Here is a 24570-nt window from a genome sequence, read left to right as displayed (position 1 = left end):
GTGCTTCGACTGCTGCGGTTACATCGCGATCGATATCTATCTATCGATATTTTATCTATCTATTATCTTTTATCTATATCATCAGATAGTCGATAAATCAATACATGTTGTCAATGTTCGAGTTGGGATTCAAATCCGCCAGTATCGAGGCTCCTAAGAAGAGCATTACTCAAAAGTATTTTTACAAAGTTGGTCTTGAAAACATTTCACTTGAGGGCGTGGCCAACAGCCCATCCGTGACGAACTTTAACTCTGCTCAGGGGAAATCTTTTATATGTTTGTGCACTCCAGTAGAAGTAGGACGTTGACTGGATTGGATCAGCGTCTCCTCTCAATTTAAACCCTTTTATTTACTGATGTCAGGTTACTTGGAATTTCAATTTTCGCCTTTGCCACCTTGAACTTCTGCGACGAATCAAATGGGCTTGTGCGTATTCTGCTGCCTTTCCTCCTCAGCAGTCCCTGCTACGAACTTCTCGCATTTCACCTTCCCTATTGCTCATCAATCTTATTCTATCTACATGGTTCTCTGCGAGCAATCGCCAGGGTATGTGGCAGGAGGCGATAATACAGCGGGCAATAATGTAACATCAAATATTAAGTTTATCTTAACTTTTAGAAATAAGATATTTCTGCGAAATAACTCAAATAAGGAAGATCATGATAATTACAGATACTTGCACTGAGGTATCTAAGTGATATACACTTCTCTTAGCACACGAAAGGAGCTGCATGTAACAAGGACAACAACTAAGGCTAGATGAGCTAAAGACAGAATATTAAGCTACTAAGAATGAAAAAATTAAAATAATTTTCCCCTAGGAAGGTCGGGAAATGCTATTCTAATGCCAAGGGAAAAAATGACAACTCAAATCTACATTTAAACACTTAATATCTCTAATTTTATTGACATGATTTATCCTACCGTAATACAATAGGGCTAATAATGAATTTTCAAATGCATCGCTGAAGAGACCTGCTTCAAATGTACAAGAGATTTAAGATTGTATCCAAGAGATTTCGTCTGCAATTTAAACCTCATTCCCATTGAGTGATTCCCGGCCGAGTCATAACAACGTTTTACGAATATAGCTCTTATAAGTTGCAAGCGATCTTATTGGCAATCATTCTTACTTCATAAGAATCCCGTAAACTAGCAGCATATTATAAATGGAGCGTTATAACATAGCTTAACCTAACACAACTAGCAAAGCACATAATATTTCTCTTTAACCTTTTCATCCCATTTACCTAGTACTCTTCTTATGAATCCTAATTTTTTCTTAACTTGCCCACATATTTCCCCTATGTGTTTCACCGATTAGAGGTCGTGATTGAGGGTAACGCCAAAGGATTAGTAGATAGCTTCTAAGTCGAACTTTTCCTTTAGGAGTGCATTGTTGTCGAATTTCCACCTTGTACAGTGAACTGTTCCCCCGCGTAAAGACCGTGAGGGGAGAAGTTTGACAACTGTTTAAATCGAAACATATAGGTGTTTGAGTTCCGTAAATAGACGTCCCATTGGAGATGAAAGTTATAAGCACAGTGGAAGGAGGGTAGGATTTCAGGGATAGACGGAGCAAATGTAGCGGTAATAGCGGAAGGGTGGGTAGAAATTTCATTGACCTTGAGGTATATAAGGAACCTTGCTTCACCGCAGAGGTGGGTGGAAGGTCTGTCTTTGGAAGGGCCAGCAAAGAGAACTCAAAATACAATTGGGGTGTGGCAGAGAGCTTTCTCTCGAGAACAGGAAGAATCCCAGAAAGTTGTTCCCAGTTACAATAACTTCCCTCGCCCAAGTCCACGTTGGTGGTTTGTAAGGGAAACGTACGAGCTCGTATATTGAGCTGTTTACGAGTCAAATGATTTGAGGAAAAAATAATTAAAGTAAGGTGGAAAAAGATGGGATTAGTATTCATTAGTTATTAATCGTAAAGAATTATATTCAAATCTTCGAAACGTATAAAGTTTGGATTTGTTCCTAGAGGTTTGCTGGAAAATCTCAGCGATGGAATACGTATGCAGATAAATTGGGTCAGAATTACTTATTAGGAGAGAGTCTGGCAAATTCCCACAAAAAATTAGGTACCAGCATTTTTGCAACAACAGCAACAATTTACGTGACGTTTGCCAGGACCTACCTCCAATCTTTCTCTGCGTAGGACATACGATTAATAACGCAACATTCAAACTAGAAATCATGGAGTTGGTCAATTTTATCTTTTCCACTGTGGATAAATGCAATTATTAGGAGGGTAGTTGTCAAAAAGAAAACTTCTTACAATATCCCCATAGATAAAATTCATCATCACGGGTTGTTGATCCGAGTATTGGTTTGTGGAGTCCTTCAAAGCTGTTATCCGCCATCTCTTCATTCCCTCACAGCTATTGGGACTGAAATCTTCCATCACACGCCTCTCCTAATTCACTCTTGTAATTCCTCCCCTCTATGTCCCCTCCAATTTTTGGCGTCCAATCAGTTTCTTCTACTTGTTCTACCTACCTATGTGCACAATATCCTGCAAGGGCATGTAACGGGGGATGTTAGGGTACCAGCCATACCTGCAGAATTATTAGTTTTTACGCACACTTGAATACAAGTCAGCTCAAATTAGATTTTGTGCAAAAACATGTCCGCTTTAATCGTGCAATAACTTTTGTATTTGACCAATTCATTAAATTCCAGTATTGAAGTTAACTTTAATTTTTCCTTGCTCTTGGGTTCGATTTTAATATGATTTCGTATCTTGTGAGGGAAGAACGATAACTTGAACCTGTCTGTGATGGTGTCTATCTCTCTTATTTATAATCTATCGATATATAATTTGGCGCCTTAATAATTCCCTCGGAGTCCTAAGAAAACTCAGTTGCCCTGTACCGTTCTAAAAGTCTAAGTCTTGCCTGCTTTCATGGAGAATCAAGAAGCTCCCCACCCAATCTCTCCAACATACTCATTATGATTACTGTGTTATCGTAGCAAATTTTAACAAACCCAGAGGATTTTCTCTGAATTTTATGTAGTTCTTTTAACGTTTTCTTCCACAGATCCCAGCTTGATACTTGCTGCATTTTCCAAATACGATCTAACTGAAGCAATATAACACTTATTTCTTATTTTTTCATTACATTTTTAACTGCATCACCTTTACTGCATCTCCACCCACCCTTCGATGTACTTTTTACTTTTGTCGATTCATTTTATTCCCCTTAGTCCTCTGTGTCACCACATTTCCAGTGCTTCTATTCTTTTTCCTCGTGCTCATATCGCACGTGTCACACAGTCTTAGATAATTAAATGAGAATCAGGCACCTCTTTTAAGCGCTCGTATTCCTATCTACAAATTACACGAGTTGATTAAACGAGCTACCCTCCAGGGGCAAAGGAACGGTCGGAATAGTGGGTCTCTGAAGAAAATTCGGCTCCGAAGAAGGCGAAGACGGTGAAATCGACCGACAAGTTGATAGCCTCGGGGTTTTGGGATGCACGCGGAATCATCTACATCTTGTAAGTACTTCGATTTTTTGGAAAAAGGACAAACTATTAATGGAGAGTACGCGTACTTACCTTGTGTAAGCCAAATGAATATGTTCTTAATCAACAACACTATGCTAAATATAACGTAAAGAGACCGATCTGTACAGCATTTATTCCATTACAGCTTCCCTTCCTCTCCTCCTCCTCCCGTATATGTACTCATCAGTGCCTCACGTGCCCGTTCAATGAATCCACCCTTTCAGGCCAGTTGTTTACTTCCTCGGCTTGCTCCGCACATTGATTTGCATGAAAAATGATCCTTAAGTTCATTCAAACCTATGTGTTCGCATTTAGTATTTGATTGTGCTCACCCATGAGACAACTTGCATACGAAATTAACCCCTGCCCTAATACCGACATTTCCATACTCCTTTCATAATCCCTTGCGTAATCTAGTAGTCTCTTGGGTTACGAAGTAAATATTTACGCGGTGTATTACGTGTGTTCCCAGGGTGATTTCCAATATCCACCAACTTTCAGATTGAAAACTAATGAGAATTAAATTTGAATTCATCAACAAGACGAGAATTTAAGATGCGGGGGGAACAACAATGAAAGCAGAGAGTTGTTTATGACGATGGCTCTTGATTCGTGGGTTGATTGACAGGCTTATGCGCTAATTAGATTCTTGAGAAGAAGTGAGAATTTTTTGGCTCCTCTTGCGAGTTCGGAAGGACCAGTCGTTAATGTAGAAAGTCCTTTGTTCTCTCCTTCCGTCGTTTTCACGCTAACTTTCATAAGATTCGACGTCTTCTGAAGGCGTTCAACAAGAGAATACGAGAGCAATGACAAAAGATGTTGTTTTAGTTCGAAAAAAACATTGATTTTTCCCCTCAGAATTATCATTAAAATAGAAATTAAATCTCATCGGTTGCATTTTTCTCTAGTCTCCTATAGACTCTTTTCAAAATTAAGAAAAAAATATTTACGGCAACTAGTATAGAATTTTTTATGCCTTTGGACATTACCCGATTGAAAATGTGAATGTGTCGTAGCTAAATTGAAATAAAAGTAACTCCTCAGCATATATTCAGCTAATTCTCATTAAAATTTAAACGAGTAAGAAAGTACGTGGAATTCTTAAGTTGTGACGTCAAATGTTACCTATATGAATTCGCATCCATGAAAATGATTTGGGTTTAAACGCGCCGACAAAGTCATAGATCGGATTTGAACTAAAGCCCCACCAACTCGCAGGTAGTCGAATGGTTCACTCGCTAGGCTAGCACATCACTTTCTGACACACAAATAGCTCTTATTCGATGACATAGGAGAGCAAAAGACGAAGCACGTCATATTATCACGTTAGCTCCTGTGTGCTTCCTGTTCCGATATAATTTGTTTCTACGATAAATGAGAGATAACAATTCATATCTCGCCGTTTCCGAAATAAAGTTATCTATCTGCTCCAGGGTGATCAAAGAGATGCAGTGACAGAACTTCTAACTTTAAGTTCGTTGGGAATCAGCGGGAATATTTTAAGAAAGACGCACGTGGACGTCAAGGTTTTAGTCATCCGACGCAGGAGAACATCAGAAATATTTAGCCATCGTTTCGCCGGGAAATTTCCATATTATATTTGAGTGGACGTTACCAAGTTTTACCGCAAATTGTACCCCATGCATATCCATAATTTCCAGAATTTGGGGTAAGTGAATACACGAGTGAACGCGGGATATTTTGTTTCAAAAAAATAATTAGAAGGATATCATGCTATTAGTGGGAGAGCGAACAAGTGGGTTAGGGACTTTTTTTCTTACCGTAAACAAAAAGTAGTCGTTGATGAATTGAGCTCACTTGAGGGTGATATCAGTCGTGCCACGGGAAAGGGTTTATAGCGTTCACAAGTATTTTGACAACAAGTCTCAGGGCCGACCTTGAGGGATTTCGTACTTCAGTTATGATTCGCGGATAATTCCAGTGGCAGATATTATCATAGGTACGACGAAGAATGGAAATTTTCAAATGGACAGAAAAGAAAACAGTCGAAGAAGTATTAGGCATTGTAACGATTGGATGAGAGAAGGTTGTTGGGAGAAATACAAAGGATCCAGAAGAGAAAGATGCTGAGCATACTGATTGGCAATGGGATGTTAAAGACTGTGATAGAGGGGAGAATGTTGGGCAAACGAGGAAGGGGGTAGGAAAAGAGGTTTGGAATGTTTGACGGAATGAAGGGAGAAAGGAAGTTAACGGAATTGTAGTGTTGGATGCCAGGTTTGTGTTTTGTTGGGAGAGGCGAGGAAATTTATCGTTTTTCAGTCTGTGTCCAGTGAATTACCTTTCGATAAACCACCAATTTTCGAAAGAAAATCATTCATCTTCATCCAAGACCTCTCACGCTAACGCACGCTCGCGCATTTCTCGATGCATCCCCCTTGTTTCACTAGCAAACTAAAGATTTAATGTTTACAGTCAATCCGATTCCCCTGTCTTTCCCTTCAGAGCGTCTCTTTTAGCTTTCACTGAGCTGAGAATAAAAAGCACAAGAAATAACGAAACAACCCTACCTTTATTTCTGAAGAATTATTGTTCATTCCATTTCTCCATCCTCTACTCTCACTTATCCAATCCGGTTGATGCTGAGGTTTCTTTCATTTTGCAGTACATTCCACTTAATCCACTCAACCGAAGGCATTCTCGAAATTCACAATGAATACAAAAGCAAAAGACTATGGTTAGTATCGTAAAGGAACGCTAATCTCATCTAATTTTTTTCCATTATAAGATTAATCACGGTGGCGAAAAAAATGTGACGTAATACAATTGTCATAATGAGTGAAAAATATTGGGCCGCGCGATTCAAAATCCTTCAGTTCCCCAGGAATTTCAATGTCAAGACTTCCGATATTTCGCATTAAGGACTTTTATCGGCCAGAAAACGATTAGGCGTGACCCATTGACCGCATTCTCGTGTATTTTCGTCGTATTATGCGACGACGTAAACGAGTTTCATATATCTTAAGTATTTCACGTATCATGTGTCTACCGGTCAAGGTAAGTTTTTGTGCATCCAAGGGCACTGATGAACTTCTAAACCCTGCCCAACACGACCTTAATTGCCCTATAAAACCATTGGCCCTAATTTTCCCTGCATCTTCAAATTCATCCCAGCGGAAATTAGGGGAAATTATCGCTATATCGATTTTACGAATTACAATTTTTTTTATTTCGAAATTTTCAATCATCGATAGTGACGACAATTTGACGTCATGACACAACGAGTAATTTTTATGTTCTAGAATCGTAAATTATCAAGACAAAAGCTTCATATCTTCGACATATCCGAGTAACGACAGTTTCGAGACATTACCGAAATATCTCCTCCCTCACAAGGACGGGCGCTACATAGGCGAATATCGCATCGATTTAGTATTTCTCTGCTTAGAACTTTCTTTTAGGATGCACTTACGAACGTATGATAATTGAATAATCACCGGTACTCCTGCAATTCTGCCTCATTCTCTTCTCTTCCTATCCCTTCACACGCCAATTCCCACAGCCTTCCATTCGACCAGTGTTTTGCTCTAAGCATCCTAGAATCCCTACCTGATTCAGCCACCAACATAGAGGTGAGAACTCGTGAATCCGCCTACATACTATCCTTCCGTTCCTTTAAAATTCCCACCCTTAACCGCCATATTTAATTTCCCTCCCAGCATTCCCTCCACACCTCCCCTCCACGCTCGTAGCTCTTTCCCCTCTCTCCAGCAATAGCATATTTTCAGTCTCCCTTGAAGAAGGCCTCTGAGAGGGCCGCAGGGTCGAACAATTTACCGTGTGAGTGTTCTTTTAAATGTGTCTTATCTTTTCTATTTGTGTTATATTGTGTCAGCCCATTATATATATATATATATATATATATATATATATATATATATATATATATATATATATATGTAAAATATCTTCGAAATGGAACGCTTTTCGGCGACGCACAAATATGTAAAAACAGATTTAGATTTTTAGAATATAGAAACACAAAGAAAGGACACTCACAATTTGCTATTTGACGTTTCGACAGCACGTCAGCAAGGCTGTCGTCTTCAGAAAGACGAAAGATTCTGAAGACGACAGCCGTGCTGTCGAAACGTCAAATAGCAAATTGTGAGTGTCCTTTCTTTGTGTTTCTATATTCTAAAAATATATATATATAATTATATATATATACTACCTTGATCAAAAGGTTCCCAGAATAACCACCGTGTGGCGCTCCCATCGTTCCGATTTGAGTTCTGTTTTTTTTGTTAAATTGGTACATCTGTTGTTGATATTCCCTTTAAATCTTAGTGTCATAACTTGACATTTGCAAAAGTTACGTAGCCAAGAGTACATCTATCTCTGTGTGTGTTGGCGATTTTTTACAATTGCAGAAATGGATTTAAATTTGCAACAACGAACTTGTATTAAATTTTGCGTAAAAAACGGATTTAGTGGCGCACGGACGTTGGAAATGTTGGAAAAGTGTTTCGGCAACGATTCTCTAAAAAAAACGGTCGTTTACCAGTGGCACGAGCGGTTCAGAAGTGGTCGTGAGTCAATCGAAGATGATGAACGCAGTGGCAGACCATCGACATCGAAAGTCGGTGAAAAAATTGATAAAGTAAAAGAAATGTTGGTCAATAACCGCAAATTAACCATCAGAGAAATAGCGGAGGACTTGAACATTGCCTATGGATCCGCCCAAGACATTGTGGTTAATGATTTGGGTTTCCGTCGTGTAGCAGCAAAGTTGGTGCCAAAAGACCTCAATTTCATGCAAAAAAGAGACCGTGTTGACGTCGCAAAAGACAAAATTTGCGAGGCTGAATCCGATCCCACATTCATCAAAAGGATCATTACTGGAGACGAGACGTGGGTTTATGAGTACGACACGCAATCCAGACATCAGGCAAGTGCATGGCGTTCACCAAATGAGCCGAGACCAAAAAAACCACGTCGTTTTCAGTCAAAAAAGAAGGCAATGCTGACGGTTTTCATGGATTACAACGGTGTAGTGCATCATGAATTTTTGCCAGAAGGCCAGACAGTAAACAAAGAGTATTATTTGGGCGTTATGAGGCGTTTGCGTGAAGAAATTCGCCGAAAGAGACCAGAAATGTGGGCAGAAAACTCGTGGATTTTGCACCATGATAACGCACCGTCGCACAGTGCTATCATTATTCGTAATTTTTTGACGAAAAATGCAACAAATACCATCCAACAGCCACCGAATTCACCTGATTTGGCTCCCTGTGACTTCTTTCTGTTCAATCGAGTTAAAAAACCATTACGGGGAACGCGTTTTAGCAGCCGAGAGGAAGTAATGGAAAAATCGCAGGAAGCACTGATGGACATACCGAAAACCGAATATAAAAAATGTTTCGAGGATTGGATCAAGCGCTGGCATAAGTGTGTTGCAGTCGATGGGGATTACTTTGAAGGGGACAATATAGATTTAGATGAATAAACTTGTATTTTTAATTTTCTGAATAAATTCCGGGAACTTTTTGATCAAGGTAGTATATATATATATATATATATTAGGTAATCTACCGGTTAAGGTAGGTTTTTGGATGGACATAATTACTAATTAAAATAATTTGTGGCCCCCTAGCAACACAGAATATCCTACTCTACATCAGGTCCCTCTTCAACTCTGAGTACTTTCTTCCTCCCTTCATCCTGTCCAATAAGGCGCTCTGTCAACTGATTTATATCGTATTATTATTAGTAGGTAATTTGTCGGCTCTGGTAGGTTTTGGATGGGCAAAACAACCAAATAAATATTTGGCGTCTCCTAACAAAAAACCGATAACCCAACTTCGTACTCTACAACAATCCCTCATCATCTCTGGGTACTTCCTTCATCCCGTCCAACATCCCTATCCTGATCCTTCCCTTCCCTCGTTTGCCTAACATTCTCCCCTCAATTACAGTCTTCAACATCCCGCTGCCGGTCAATACCCCCTTCATCCACTTTTCCTGCCTCCATAGGATTTTTCCCAACAAACCCTTCTCTTCGCCCACCATACCAAGTACTTCCTCATTTGTTTTCTTCTCTGTCCATTTCACCTTCTCCATTCTTCTCCACACCCTCATTTCAAAAGCCTCCAGTCTACGTCCATCCTCCTGCTTCAATGACCACGTTTCCGCGCCGAACATAGCTACGCTCCATATCAAAGTTTACTCAAAGAATCCTTACTCAAAGTCCCCGTCATCAACTCCCTCCGCCTTGTGAAAGCCTCTTTGCCTAGCGCAATCCTTCTCCTTACGTCCCTAATACTTTGACCCTGTTGGTCTAAAACACTGCCGAGATACGTAAACTGTTCTACCTGCTCTAGTTTTTGCCCTCCTATTTTAATGTTTAGCTTAGCCTTTTTCTTTCTAGAAAATCGCATAACCTTTCTTTTATTAATATTGATTCTCATCCCATACCTGTCGCACTGAATTCCCAACTCACTCAGCAATGCTTGCAGCCCCTTGGCTGACTGACAAACTAAAGCTTGGTCATCAGCAAACCTAACTGATTTTACGAATTCCCCGCTCACTTTCATTTCTACCTCGAGTTCTTCCCATGCCTCTTTGATCATTTCCTCTGCATACAGGTTGAACAGCAACGACGATAATGGGCAACCCTGTCTTACACCTCTTCCTAACACTGCCCATCCGGACTCCCCGTACCCCACCCTCACCTGAGCAGTCTGAGACATGTATGGGTTGCGGATTAGCCTCCTTTTCTTCCAATGTATTCCTATTTTCTGCAATTTACTCATTAGTTTTTCCAAATTCACTCTATCAAACGCTTTTTCGAAATATACGAAACAGGAAAATATCTTCTGGTTGTGCTCTATATTCCTCTCGATTAATAATCTCATTACTGCAATTGCATCACGCGTACCTCTCCCCTTCCTAAACCCAAACTGATCATCCCCGAAGTAATCATTTCCCCTACTCTCTATCCTTTTGTTTATGATCCTGAGAACAACTTTAGCTGCGTGGGATATCAAACTTATTGTCCTATAGTCCTCACATGATGTAGCCTTTACCTTTTTCGGAATAGGAACTAAAACTGACCTCACAAAGCCTTCCGGCCAGATTCCTTCCTCATAAATACTACGAACCATCCCATATAGCCTCTTCCTCCCACATTTTCCTAAGCATTTCAATAGTTCCGCGGGAATGTTATCCACCCCCACGGCCTTATTTAGTTTCATCTCCCTTAATGCCCTTTCTATCTCATCGTCTAATATGCCTGGACCTAAGCTATCTTCCTCTACGTCATGTTCATTTTCTACGTCTAACATTTTAGGTCTAAGTTCTTTACTATACAGTTCTTCTATATACTCCTTCCATCTCTCCTGGATCTTTCCTGCGTCAACTATTACCTTACCCGCCTTATCTCTAACATTTAGCATAGATCTCCCTTTCTTACTTCCCGATAAAGATTTAACTTTGCTGTACAGCGCACCAATTTCACCCTTCCTCTGCAGACTTTCCAAATTCTCGCACTGCGTCTTCCACCATACTTCTTTTGTTTTATTTGTTGCCCGCCTCAATTAATTGTTTAATTCTTTTTACTTCCTTTTGCCTAACTCTGTATTTACATTATTCCATTTTCGCCGCTCATCCATCTTTGTAATCATCTCATCCGTGATCCATGTTTTCCTAGTCCTTGTAGCGTTAACGATTACAATAGTATCTTTCGCGGCTTTAGACAACCCTTTCTTGATACTTTCCCGTTTTTCTTCGATAGTACTAAGCGCTTTACCATCCTCCATGATTTCCTCTACCGCCTGTTGGTACTCCTTCCTTTTCAAACCATTTAATGCTTCTACATTCCATTTTCTAACTCGCCGCCCCTGCCTAATCTTTTTGAAACGGGCGCTACATTTCATAACAACTAAATTGTGGTCAGATTCCGCATCCGCTCCCGGGAAGCTGTGCGAATTTATCACGATGTTCCTAAACCTGAGTCTAACCAGGATATAATCTAGCTGATATCTTCCTGAGTCACCTGGCATTTTCCATGTATACCTGCGTCTTTTGTGGTGTCTAAACCAAGTGTTGGTGAAGACTAACCCCTGTCTCCTGCAGAACTCAACTGCTTTCTCCCCGCGGTCATTCCTCGTGCCTAAACCGTAGTCCCCGAGCTCATCACCATCCCTTCCTTCGCTTACCGTTGCATTCCAGCCCCCCATCACTATCAAATGTTTATATATATATAGGCATGTACGAGTATACGCACGAGAGCTTTTGTATATGAGCAGATATGTATTTAAGTGAGTATATAAACTAATGTTTCTGCATGTAATAGCCGATGCTCTTACACCTCCCACCTAACACCCTTGCGGTGGCTCGCGGGATATTGTGTAGATGTAAAGTGGAATGATGTGAACGTGCTATTGTTCCCAGATTTTTTTGATTTCTTCAGATAATAATTTTTATATTTCTGCTTTATTTTGGATGGCATATGTCTTTACCCTATTTGCTACGCAATACATACTGCAATGCCCTTAAGGCGTGTCGTATTTGTTTTGTTTGGCTGTTATTAATTATTATCCCACCAGTATCATCTGTATCAGCCCTCATCGACTGACTCCCAACTGGATCCCACAAACCCATGTTCTAGGATACTTGTGTCATCCAGGTTTTTTTTACGGTCGAAAAGATTCCTCCCGCGAAGGTAATTTTTTTTAAAGTCTCTAGAGGAGATACGCAGGCCGCAGTTCCACGGGATCAATTAGCCAACTCCCGGCGATGACACTAATGTCCGTGAATCGTCGGTTAAGTTGATAAAAAAAGAGTGGAGAAAATAAGGGCGCCGGTCGAAATGACATTGGCTCCCGACAGCGAGCACCGGGAGTGGGGGTTGGGGAGGAGGAAGAGGGGCGGGGGCCGAGTTAGCACCGCCAGTCAACTCACGATACCGGTGATCGCCGGTGAGGGATCACGACGCCCAACTACGAAGGCTGTTACGAAACTTGAGAGGTAGCGGACGAACGTGGACGTCAGACATCAAGAAACCATCCTCCCCAACCAGGAACGGAAAGGGAGCCGTCCTGAAATCGCGTCACCCTATGCTCGGTTTTATTTAAACCCCTTCTTCTCCCCCCTCCCCCCCTTAGTAAGGATCCACGTGGTAATTGACCCCATCCCCGAATCTTACGTAATTATCAACGCTATCATTATTATTAATATTATGCACCATTTTCTAAAAAAAAAAGAATGATTGAAAAATTTTGACGAAAGCGCACTTCGCTTAAGATTATCAATCAGTTCAATTACTTGTCTATGCTGAAATAATTAAACGATACCATGAAATACAAATTGTTTAAAATATTTCTTTTAGTGACATTAGAATGTGGAAGGTTAAATTGAACATTAAACAAAGTCTTTCAATGACTCTGAATTGATAGGTGCTCGAATAATTCTGAAACTAATGCTGAATTCGTATTTTCAAGTCTTCTTTCCCGATTGAAAATAATTAAAATTTATAAATAACGGCTAAAGTAATAAAATGGTAAACCTTACTTAAGATTACTCATCAAGCCACCACGTCTACACCTCCGGTGAGGAAACTTAATGAAAATGCCATATCCATCTCACCCACTTACGTAGTTTAAGGACGGTCCCAAGGTGACAAGGGGCGGAGAGTAGGCGGGGGGGAGAGAGGAAGGAAGAAATAAGGTGACGCTTGGACCGGGGTCCTTCGCCTCCCGGGGGCTCTTGCGCAAACGAAGCACCCACACTGCCTCCTCTTCCCCGGGGATAATTAATGAAGCGGAGAACCCAGAGGGAGGTGATTAATTCATTTGGAGCCAAGTGCTCCTACGTCGTGCTCGCGACGGGAAAAGGACGGGAGTTTCACTTTTGCGGCGATGCTAATGACAGTTCGTGCAACCCTTTCGCACTCACCACTGTCCACGCACGCGCGTGCGTGCTTGAGGATGAGAGGAGACGTCATTCGTGTCGAAGAACCAGAGGTTGTTAACTTCGTCCCCCACGGACTGGACACTGCACCGCCGTTTATCGCTTTTTTGACCGATTCCTATCAGAGATAGCGTGGACTAATTACGAAAAATCAACATATGCTTATCCGGTTTTATAAACAGTTTGTGTTGACACCGATAGTATGCTTAACGAATTAAGATATCGAAGGAAGACAAGGGTCTCGATGGAGCCCAACCCGAGTAGTAAGTAGAGGGAGAAACATTGGGGCCAGGGTAGGCATTGTATTATAGCAACATGCACTACTTACTATACCATATACTACATGCAACTTAATAAGAGTACATACGTAACTATACCATACCCACGGAGTAACTAGTTTGTCGCCAACTAAATGTCGCTGAATTAGGAGGGTTTTGAGCTTGGCAACTCATAATAGTGGAATGTGAATAGAAGGTTTAAATCTATACCCAAAACCAGTTTTCAACACGAAGTTCGGTTTGATAGGCAAGGAATAGGGGTTAGAAAAGTTGACTTCAACAAGGGCTGAGCTCTGTAATAGGGCGATTTTCTTAAATCTGTAAATAAAACCATAGCATGAAAAAAACTAAATTTTTGTTAAACATTTAACTCCGAAATAAAGTTATTATCCCGCATGCTATACTCAAAGTTCCTTTCCTAGTGCTGTCTGTGGTTTCTCGGGAAATTCTGATTTCCCAAAAAAAAAACAGCTAGGGAATAGCCGAGGGTGCCCAGAGGCATCACCCGGAATCAATCCCAATGCTCTTGGCCTACCATGTCAATTAGGGGTTATATGTAGATTAAAATAAAAATATTTGTTAGGTGATATTTAATATTACAATAGAGAAAATTGAATTATTGACTGTAAATTGAAAACTTTCCAATCTTTTGTACTTATCCATTCTAAATTATACACATTTAAGAATCATAGATTCACCCTCCGAAGAAACCAACCGAAAATGAAGTACCAGCTGGTTGAAGCAAGACCATAAAAGAAGGTATCTACTTATCTAGATACAGCACACATGATAGTCAAGGGAGTTTTTATCTTCTTACTAAAGGTTTCTCAATGGAATATCTTGGAGTGCCTAATAGAGAGATGCTCTCCTGTGGATGCTGATGGTCCAAACATTGCCGGGTATTCTAAGTAGGTTCAGGGGATTTTGAATAAGGGAGGAATAACTTTGGAATCGAATTCATTTACCATTTAATGCTTTTAATTCCTCACTCAATTGTTGTTAATTATCTTACCAACCGAAAACCCTCCGTTGAAATAAGAGCTTAAAGCTTTGACGTATAATTAAATGGGCAACTGAATATTTTCCTGAAATGGAGGGCATGGTAACTGAGGATGGCGGATGATGTCCCTAATTGTTTAAAGCTTGATGAGAAATATATAAAAGGATCCTAATGAAATACAAAACTTGTGCCCACTCTCCAACATTTTGCAAGAAAACCTCAAGAGTCAAAATCACCACAGACTCTAGCAGTAAAACTTGTTTTTCTGATCAATCACAAATTTGATGGACATGCAAATCCCTACTGAGAGTCCTAGGAAAATTTACATTGAGAACAATCCTGAGGTTATGTGAAAACAACTCTAGAATGCCCAAGGAGTGGCAGTAAGACAATACAGCAGCATAGGCATCCCATATTGTATTTTGTACTACCATCCATTCTATCCACATAAGTTGGTATATTGCACAGCTGCTTGATTAACATATTAACCTTTTTCAAAAACATTTTCCACCAAAAAAAATACTCAACTCATTCATGGGCATGGATAGGGAAAATATGAGGAAAATCCCAGAAGGTCTCTTAACTATTTTATAAATGGAGGGCAATGTTTATTTTCAATAATTGATACATCATTTTAAAGCTTGAACATTCCTCTTCTTTTTCTACACAATTTTCATTTTGGTAGATGAATTTTTGTAGGTGCTGGGATTGTTTTTATATGCCCATGCATACCAGTTCACTGCCATGTCATTGAGAAAGCATTGCACCTCTTCTTTCCCCATGTCCAAATTTTTTACTTTCCATCGCTTTATTATTGGTGATGAAACCTGGATGTTTCATTTCACTCCTCAGACCAAACAGCAATCATATGGGTACACGCATTCCTCTTTGCCTAGGCCATGAAAATCCATTGCCAACAAAATCATGGCAAACTCTTAGTTTTGGGATCAAAAAATGGGGTATCGCTGGCTGACGTCATAGATCCTGGGACTTCAATAAATGCTGACAGGTATTGTCAAACACTTAAACAACTCTGATGGACGATTCAGAATGGAAATAGAGGAACTTTGAGCGAGGGGGAAACCACGACAATGATCACTACCACGTCACCCATCAAACCATCCCTCTCCAGCAACACTTTGAATGGGACATCATCACCCACCCACATTACAAGGTTTGTATAAAAAGTATCGGTAACAATTTCTTTTATGATGTGTGCTTAAAGGGCCGTATTCAGACCATTAAGTGTGCACATGATCGCAAATTTAATTGGCATTGATAAGATGACAGTGCACACCATTATCACTGAAAATTTGGCGAAAGAAAGATCTGCGCTATACTCATTCTGAAGATCTTGTTGGACAACCAAGAGCCGAGTCTTGCTTATAAAGACCTTCTGCAATGGCATTAGGGTGATTCCCTAACCCCCTTACAGTCCTGACTGGGCACCAAGCAAACTTATTTCCTATTCCCAAAAGTGAAATCCTCCATCAAAGGGCACCACCATAAAACCCTAAGTGCCGTCAAGGAAGCTTGAAATAATATATATATCAGAAAAATTGGAAAGTCTAGGATTACCCTCATACATAATAGTTAAACCCTTAAGTTGGAAGGTCTTGGTTGGTGCAGGATGCTCACCTGCAAATGCAGAGTTCGACGGTTCCAATTCTTGGTAATGGATTATCCTCTACATAGAACCCTTTGAGTATTTGTGATTGACCTCGTCATGATTTCTTGCTAAAAATTCAATCCAATCCAAATAGTCTTGGCCGTTTTGGGTTTGGTTATCAAATAAAAAATAGAGCTAGCATGAACAAATTTCAGATAGATGATCTATGAATATGAGCCCCTTACACATGGGGTAATCGATTTAACTAAGCACTGTTGATACCTCCCAGGTGGGAAGAACATTTTAAGCCATGTCCAACTATTAAAACAAATCACATGTCACAAAAGACTTTAACTTTATCAACACCTCTTCCCAGCAGGAAAAAATTTCCTCATCACAGTGTTTTGCCTGCTGATCTTACGAGGAAACTTATGTCCAAAAGCTCTCTGACAAAAGATTCATCCATTCTTCAAAATTCAGTGTAATTTCCGTATTACTCTACATCTTCAAATCTTAGTTTGTCATGGCATACAGAAAATGGTGTTTCTATCTTTTTTTAAATGCATTCATGGTTTTTTCCACAATGTCTAAATCTTCTACTTTCATTTTCCTGTGCTGACCTGATGGCCTTATCTGCACAGTTCTCTTTAATGGGAATTAACTCACCCACTGCAATATTGTAGTTTCTATCCGTTTCAAACCTTCCCTGCAAATAAACAGTTTCAATTGAAGTGTAAACATCAAGATGGAAGTAAACAGGGATGATCCTAATTGATACTACTTAGCAGATTAAATAATTTCAGTGATAGCCAGTGTACTACTTGCCCCATTCACGAGGTGGCAATGGACTTCCGTCAGTCAAGTGAAAAAATTTTGCTACTCTTTACATCAATCCCATTCCTAATTCTCATTTTGATACCTTTATTTGTACGATTTCAGTATAATAGATATCTAATAAGTCATCTATTCACCAATTCATTTCTATTAACTGCAAGACATTTATCAATTTTGCTAGCAAGCAACTGTTTTTGGGAGAAATCAAAATGAGTAGAAGTAGTATTTTGGGGTTGGGTGACCGAAAGCTGAGGTTATTTGCGCCATTAGGGATGGAAAGGAAAGGATGAAGGGGGGAGAGAAACCCGGCGTCGGCATTAGCCTACTATTAATGAAAGGCACCAAGGGGTCCGCAGCTTAACGTCCCATCCGACGGACGGCGTACTCACTCAAAGTGCCCTCTCCACAAAGTACCTCAAGTAGGGATCGAGATACCACTGAAAAATATTCATCACCACCGGGATTTGAACCTGGGCCCTCTGGGTGGGAAGCGAGTATGATAGCCACCCCATCTTGATCCCCATCAAAATGAGACAGGAAAGGTGAATGCAGAACATTTTTCATATCGATTGGCAGTGGGATGTTGAAGATTGTGATAAGAAGGGAGACCATTTGGCAAATGAGGAAGGGGCAGGAATAGGAGAGGGATGTTGGACATAATGAAGGGAAAAGGGATGTACATGGGAAGGCCCAGAAGTACCTGGCCTGACCTACAGATGGCGGTAGTTGTTTGAAAAATATCACTGTATTAGAAATTGTGCAATCTATAAAGCATATGTTTCAAGTTTGAAGATGCTACGTTGTTTAGTATTTGTTTGGTAGCCATCAATAGTGAACATTTTCAGTGAATTTGTGAAAATGGAGATAATTGGTCATCATTATGAGATACAACACTTTCATTTGAAAGGCCTCAGCCCAACCAATATAAAAGCTGAACTGGATTCCACTCTGGGTGAGTCTGCTCCTTTGTTTACAACAGTAAAATATTGGGTAGCAAATTTTAAACGAGGCCAAATGAGCTGTCAAGACAAGCATCACATTGGTCGACCAAATGAGGTGGCGACTCCAGAAACAGTGAAGAAAATCCACAAAGTGATACTGGATGATCTTCAACTGAAAGTGCACCAGCTAGCAGACATACTAGGCATTTCAAAAAGTGTGGTACATCGCACGTTAACTGAAAATTTGGACAGGAGAAAGTTGTGTGCAAGATTGCTCACACTCAAGCAAAACCAATGTTGTGAAGATGTTTCAATTAAGTGTTTAGCAAGGTTTCAAAGCAACAAAGCAGAATTTTAGTGCCATTTCATAAGCATGGATGGAACATGGGTCCATTACTTCACACCCAAGACAAAAGAATGATGAAAACAATGGATTAAAAAGGGAGAACCGCCTCCAAAGAAGGGGAAGACCATTTCACCTGCAGACGAGGTTATGGTGTCGGTTTTTTGGGATGCACATGGGATAATTTTCATTGACTATCTTGAAAAAGGAAAAACTATCAACAGCAAGTATTATTTGAGCTTATTGCAACATTTGAGCCAAGAAATCAAGCAACATTGGCCACATTTGGCTAAGAAGAAATTGCCGTTCCATCAAGATGATGCACCTGCTCACAAATCCGATATTGCAATGACCAAAAGTCATGAATTGAAGTTTGAATTGCTACCTCATGCACCCTACTTGCCAGATTTAGCCCTCTCAGATTATTTACTGCGTTCAAACTTGAAAAAATGGCTCGGTGGTCAAAGATTTTCCAACCGTGAAGAAGTGATGTCCGCAGTTAATGTCTATTTAGAGGAGCAAGACAGTTCTTATTATAAATATGGTATCGAACTTATTGAATATCGCTGCGAAAATTGCATAGAGCTGAAAGGGGATTATGTTGAAAAATAAATAAATTTTTTCCCAAACTTTTTGTGTTCTCTTTGTCAGGTCGGGTGCTTCAGGGATTACCCTCGCATGTGGAGATGACGAAGGACTTACTGTAAGTGTCCAATGTCATGTTTTTTTCTTAAGAGAGGCAAGTAAATGTATCATTGTACAGTTGTTAGGATTGTGTCCATCCAAAACCTACCTCAAAAGTAGCATACCAATATTAATAATCAAAAATCATATACAAATCATGAATAATAAAGGTAATTATGGTGAGTTTAAACAAGCAGAAGTAAACTTTCCTGAATAGGTTCAGGAGTTTAGATTACATATATATAATATATTATATATATATATATATATATATATTTATATATATATATATATATACATATATATATGCATATATATATATATATACATATGCATATATATACATATATATATATATACATATATATACATATATATATACATATATATATACATATATATATACATATATATATGTATATATATGTATATATGTACGTATATATGTATGTATATGTATATATATATATATATATATATATATATATATATATATATATATATATATATATATATATATATATATATATATATTATATATATATATATATGTGTATTGCAAGAGAAAAAAGATATAATGGCCAATTTTTTACTGGTTTTACTGGTGATTAACAGTGATATCACACATTATACATGAAATGCACTTTTTTATTGTACGGATAATGACATACCAATAATTTTAAACTATGAGTATTCAAAAATATGTTCCTTTTCCATGTGAAGAAAAATTTTCATCATTTTGAACATGTACATCTACTTGTTTCACTATTCCTCAATTTTTCCATGCACATAACAACTTTAAAAATCACAAAAATGGTAAATAACACTTTTAAAAATACTCTATGATAGCAATCATTGAACACAATTTGAACGGGCCTCTCTTTGGCCATTCTTTATTCGAAAACTATCCTAAAAACATACTCCTAACTGTGAACTTCACATTAAAACACATCTTAAATCTCTGCATTGGCAATTTACAACTTGAGTCTTATTAAAATAAAAAATATTCAACGTCTGTTTAAAAATAAACTTAAATTTGAAGTTATTTACAATTACTTTAACCAACAATTTATATTCAATAAAACAAAAAAAAAATATAATATATATTATATATACCTACTTAGCGGTCACTACAGTAGTTGCCATGAAAGATTCAATAGATGAGATGATGCAAAAATGTTGCCATGCCTAACCCAAGAGAAAATCTTTCATTTCTGGCCTCAGCTGAGCTTAGAGAGAATAAAGAGGATACTCGCACACCAATAATTTATCATTACATATGTCATTTATCCTACTTAGGGGTATTCACTCTTTGTTATCACCTTCAAACAATTTTCAGAGCAACTGATTTAGACCTACGTGCCAAAAATGGCATTGGAAACCATAAATTCAAGATGTTCCCCGGGTCCGTATCTACTCTTTTTTTCACAGCAACGGATGTGCCACATTTCCCAGAATGTATCAATTTTATTCTTCATTTTTCCTTCTTGATGTCATTCAGCCAACGATGGAGTCCAAATCCTTGTGTCCTTGGTCACCTCTGTTGAAACAACTTACGATGGTCATCCTCAAGCGAGCGAGCACTAAGGGGCTTTCATTTCACATTACCCACGCTTTTGTTACAGATTGACTTCACACAGGATGATGAAAAATATCTTACAAAGACCATGCGATACGTGACCAAGCGACAGCCCCTTTTCTTTCTTTCATATACAGATATTATATTTTTTCATATAGATAACGTTCGCTCCAAAAAAAAAATGGGAGCATCATGTATCATAAAATCCATTGATATGATTTATTCTTCTCTCAAAATGCAATATCCTGCACTGCCGGAGACACATTCTCCCTCGTGAAAGTCTAAAAAGCAGAGGAATGTAAAGCACAGAAGGCTTTGCTTGATGAAGGAGTAGGAAAGTAAAAAAAAAAAAAAAAGACAATAATACTTCTCAATCATTAACTCTCATAAAGTCTGCCGATTGCATGTCATATTCAACTTCATCACATGCATCTTTTTTTCTTTTTTTTTCTTTTAATCAATCATAAGTTCAAAATGTACTGATCCAATCCTATCCGTCCTATCGTGAATTATATTTTTCGCCCAGGCCTTGCATTCAATGTTGAGCAGAACTCCGGCTGAAAGTGAAAGAGATAATAATACATTAATATGATACACTGTTTAAAAGCTGCATGAAAGGGTAGAAAATACATTTGTTACCTTTTTCTAATAAACTAATCACAGCAGTCAACCTGAAAGCTCATGACTGTCAGGTGAGGATAGAGCTACCTAATACTGATCCCTGATATGGCTGGTGAAATTCATGCCCAAACAGGTTAATAAGAAGGCCTAGTTTCTTTTCCCTCAGCCATCTTCAGTTTCCATGGAATATTTGGTATAGCTCGATTGAAAGCTGGTGGCCCATGTGCAGAGACGAGTTTTGGGCTACGAGCTTACCCTTTCCAAGAAGGGTACATACCAAGAGGGCAGAAAGTTTCATTCTCTCACGAGACCTCACCGCGACCACTTGCGCTCATTGCCAACCTTACTGCTTTCTCAATTTTTGCCTTTAGTTTTACGTTTTAGTCAGCTAGTTTTGTTTTTAGATTTTTCTTCTTAAGGTTAATTTAGATTTTTAGATAGTTTATCTTTGGTGTATTCTTAGCATAATATATGTAGGTCATTTCCCTTTGTTAGTTGGCAAAATTTAATATTCTTTAGTTTTAATCATTAGTTTATTTTATAAGGTTAATTCAATTTCTAGATAGGGTATAACTCCGAGAAATTTTAATCTTCCAATGAAACTAGACCCAAAAATTCAAAAGTGAAAGTGGATACCGCTTGTAGAGGAGAAAAATCTTTTTCCACCACGTCAACCACACAAACCCAGGAAAACCTGCCAACAAAAGTGTCTTGGCGATGGTAGAATTAAATGATTTGCATTACCAAGTTCTGGAAAGATCTAATCTATTCCCCAGATTTGGCTCCCCCAGACTTCTACCTCTTATGAATACTCAAAAAGTTTCCTCTCTGGTCAATATTTTTCATCCATTCAAGAAGTGATTGCGGTTGTAGACAAGTACTTTGCAGCATTTCCAGAAGAACACTACAGAGACGGGATAGTGGCGCTGGCACAGTAAATGTGATGATGTTGAAAAAAAAAACTTCTTTGAGAGCACAAATTGTCAATTTCATCATTAGGCTGAGAAATTTTCGAATCATCCTCGTATGTTACTAGAAGTTGAAAGAGATAGCAAGGGGCTGCCCAAGCGTTATATGAGCATTAATGATTAATGATCACATATGAGTAGAAATGCATGGCATTGAAATAAAAAATACAGAACAAAAATTTTTCCAAATATTTGCTGTTGGAGAACTTTATTAAGCAAGTATTTGCTGGCAATGGAAGTTTTGGAGGTATACTATTTTCGACCAAATTGAATCACAAGTGCTGAGAGTGATACGGCGGAACAATTTATGGAACATTTTCAAGCGGGGATGGCTAAATATGATTTTGAGTATCTCAGATCTATATTTATGATGTAGTTGGCATGTACTCAGGATCTTTGACAGAATGGCCAACCTTAAACACTGGGGAGAATTATGGATGACCTCTCAATACCAAAATAATTGTGATAAATGCATCGTTGATCAGGGTTATCAAAACAGACTGGCTCCAAAATCATTTCATTCATAGATTATGAAATACCAAAATGGTGGTCTCACAATCAATAAGTAAAAAATAAAAGTACTATTTTTATAATTACAAGTGAAAATCCCAAATTATCCATTTCCGTTGAAATAATAAATCATGAGGAATGCAAACAAACCCTCTCACATCAATATTCATTGGTTGACAACATTCACCAGTAAAAATTCACTATTATCTACTGTGATTCAAGGGCCACAATCCAACAGATGTGTTGGAACAGCAAACTACATTGGCTGTAATATTTTTATATATTTTAGGAACAGCAAAAAATTTAGCGGTGAATAGAATTTTGATGGCAGATAGTAAAATTTAAATATGCTATTAAAAAAATCGACCATATATTGCATCACAATCAGAAAAAAGCACCAAATTCCTGAAGTTCAGCTCTCTTTAATGCTAATAAAAAATTGATTGATTAGTTATAACCTTGCCGAGTGACAGATGCTGGGCTGGCTGCATGGATCTTTCTATGGCTCCTAACCTTTCCCTTGCTCTATTGCTGGATTTTAATGGGAAATATCACAAATGATTTTTGCCAATAGAAACTCTGGGGGTTATGTCAATGCTAATTTAGCCTAACAATTAATATAATAATGAATACAATTTTGATTACACAAAAATGAGTACCACATGAATACAATATAATTGCATATATATTCATGCCAAAAATTTTCATTGGGAAATTTGTTCATGTAGAACGAGTCAATGTTGAAAAGCTTTTGCTGGGAATCCATTAATGAATTTTGTGCTAGACAAAACTGTGCTAACCTGAAACAAGGTTAGGTCATTGGTTTCACTGAACACACATGTTAACCATTAATTGGTTGACCGACCACAAATTGCACTACAAATAATCAAAGATAAATAAAAAATTGAGACAGATCCACGTCTTAATTTTCGAGCAATTTTCTGAAATACATATGGCCAAAAACCAAAGCGGAAAAATAAAATAATTTTTCAAAACCATGAAATTATTGGATTAATACATAAATCATTAAAGTCATACTCTAAGTATCAATCATAGTGCTAAATGGTGTAGAAGATCGGTAGAAGAGGGAAAAATTTTCATAAAATATTTTTCCAAGGACATCGACCACAGGTCAATTGGTACTGTCAACATTTGGAAACACACATGTTCTTCAGCATCTTAAATACATGTTCTAAAAATCCACGTCTGAGTCTCCTCAAAGAAAACTTACATGTTGGTCGCTCAAAATGGATGGCCACTAATGGACTGAGGTAACCTTCAGAATTCTCGAATGGGTAGAAGTAACCAGGGAATCCTCTCCTATCTGCTGGTAAGTATTCAATTTGCCCTGCATTTTCAACATCTGCCGGATTTTCACCTTCACAACTGACCCACACAGTGTTAAGCTGAAACAATATGATTGAATTAATCATTATGGTTACCAAAAAAATTGCCAAACATAACAAAGATGAGAAAAATAGGTGCCAGTGCATAAAATGAGTGGCAAGGAAGTTTAAAAAAATGCCAACAGATGCCAGTCATATTAGTGCACAAGAAAAAGCATCACAATATAAAATTAACAAATGACATTAGCCACTGATTTCAGAACAGAGAGATACCTTTATAGCACACAAAATGAAGAAGGAATGGAATATGCCGTTTCCATCGACACTTCCATCCAATGTAAGATAGTAGTAGTAGTATTTAGGGGAGGCGACCGATAGCCGAGGTCATTTGTGCCATAGGGGATGGACAG

General features: G+C 38.5%; 1 protein-coding gene across 3 annotated transcripts in view; it reads right to left on the bottom strand.

Annotated features, from left to right (window-relative positions):
* Window positions 1–19711: 19711 nt before the first annotated feature.
* The window catches only part of LOC139699085 (sodium/potassium-transporting ATPase subunit beta-2-like), a 157496-nt gene continuing 152637 nt past the window's right edge, over window positions 19712–24570 (bottom strand). For all 3 annotated transcript variants that reach the window (XM_071598085.1, XM_071598086.1, XM_071598087.1), the window contains 2 exons: window positions 24046–24220; window positions 19712–21272 (listed from right to left, as the gene is read on the bottom strand). In XM_071598085.1, coding sequence (XP_071454186.1) covers window positions 21169–21272; window positions 24046–24220 — 279 coding nt within the window. In that variant the 3' untranslated portion in view covers window positions 19712–21168. The remainder of the gene's footprint in view (window positions 21273–24045; window positions 24221–24570) is intronic.

This window comes from Hetaerina americana, unplaced genomic scaffold, assembly GCF_022747635.1.
Source record: "Hetaerina americana unplaced genomic scaffold, ioHetAmer1.1.p SCAF_9, whole genome shotgun sequence".
Lineage (NCBI taxonomy): Eukaryota > Metazoa > Arthropoda > Insecta > Odonata > Calopterygidae > Hetaerina > Hetaerina americana.
The sequence above is the reverse complement of the archived record's forward strand: the minus strand, read 5'-3'. Positions and strand labels throughout refer to the sequence as shown.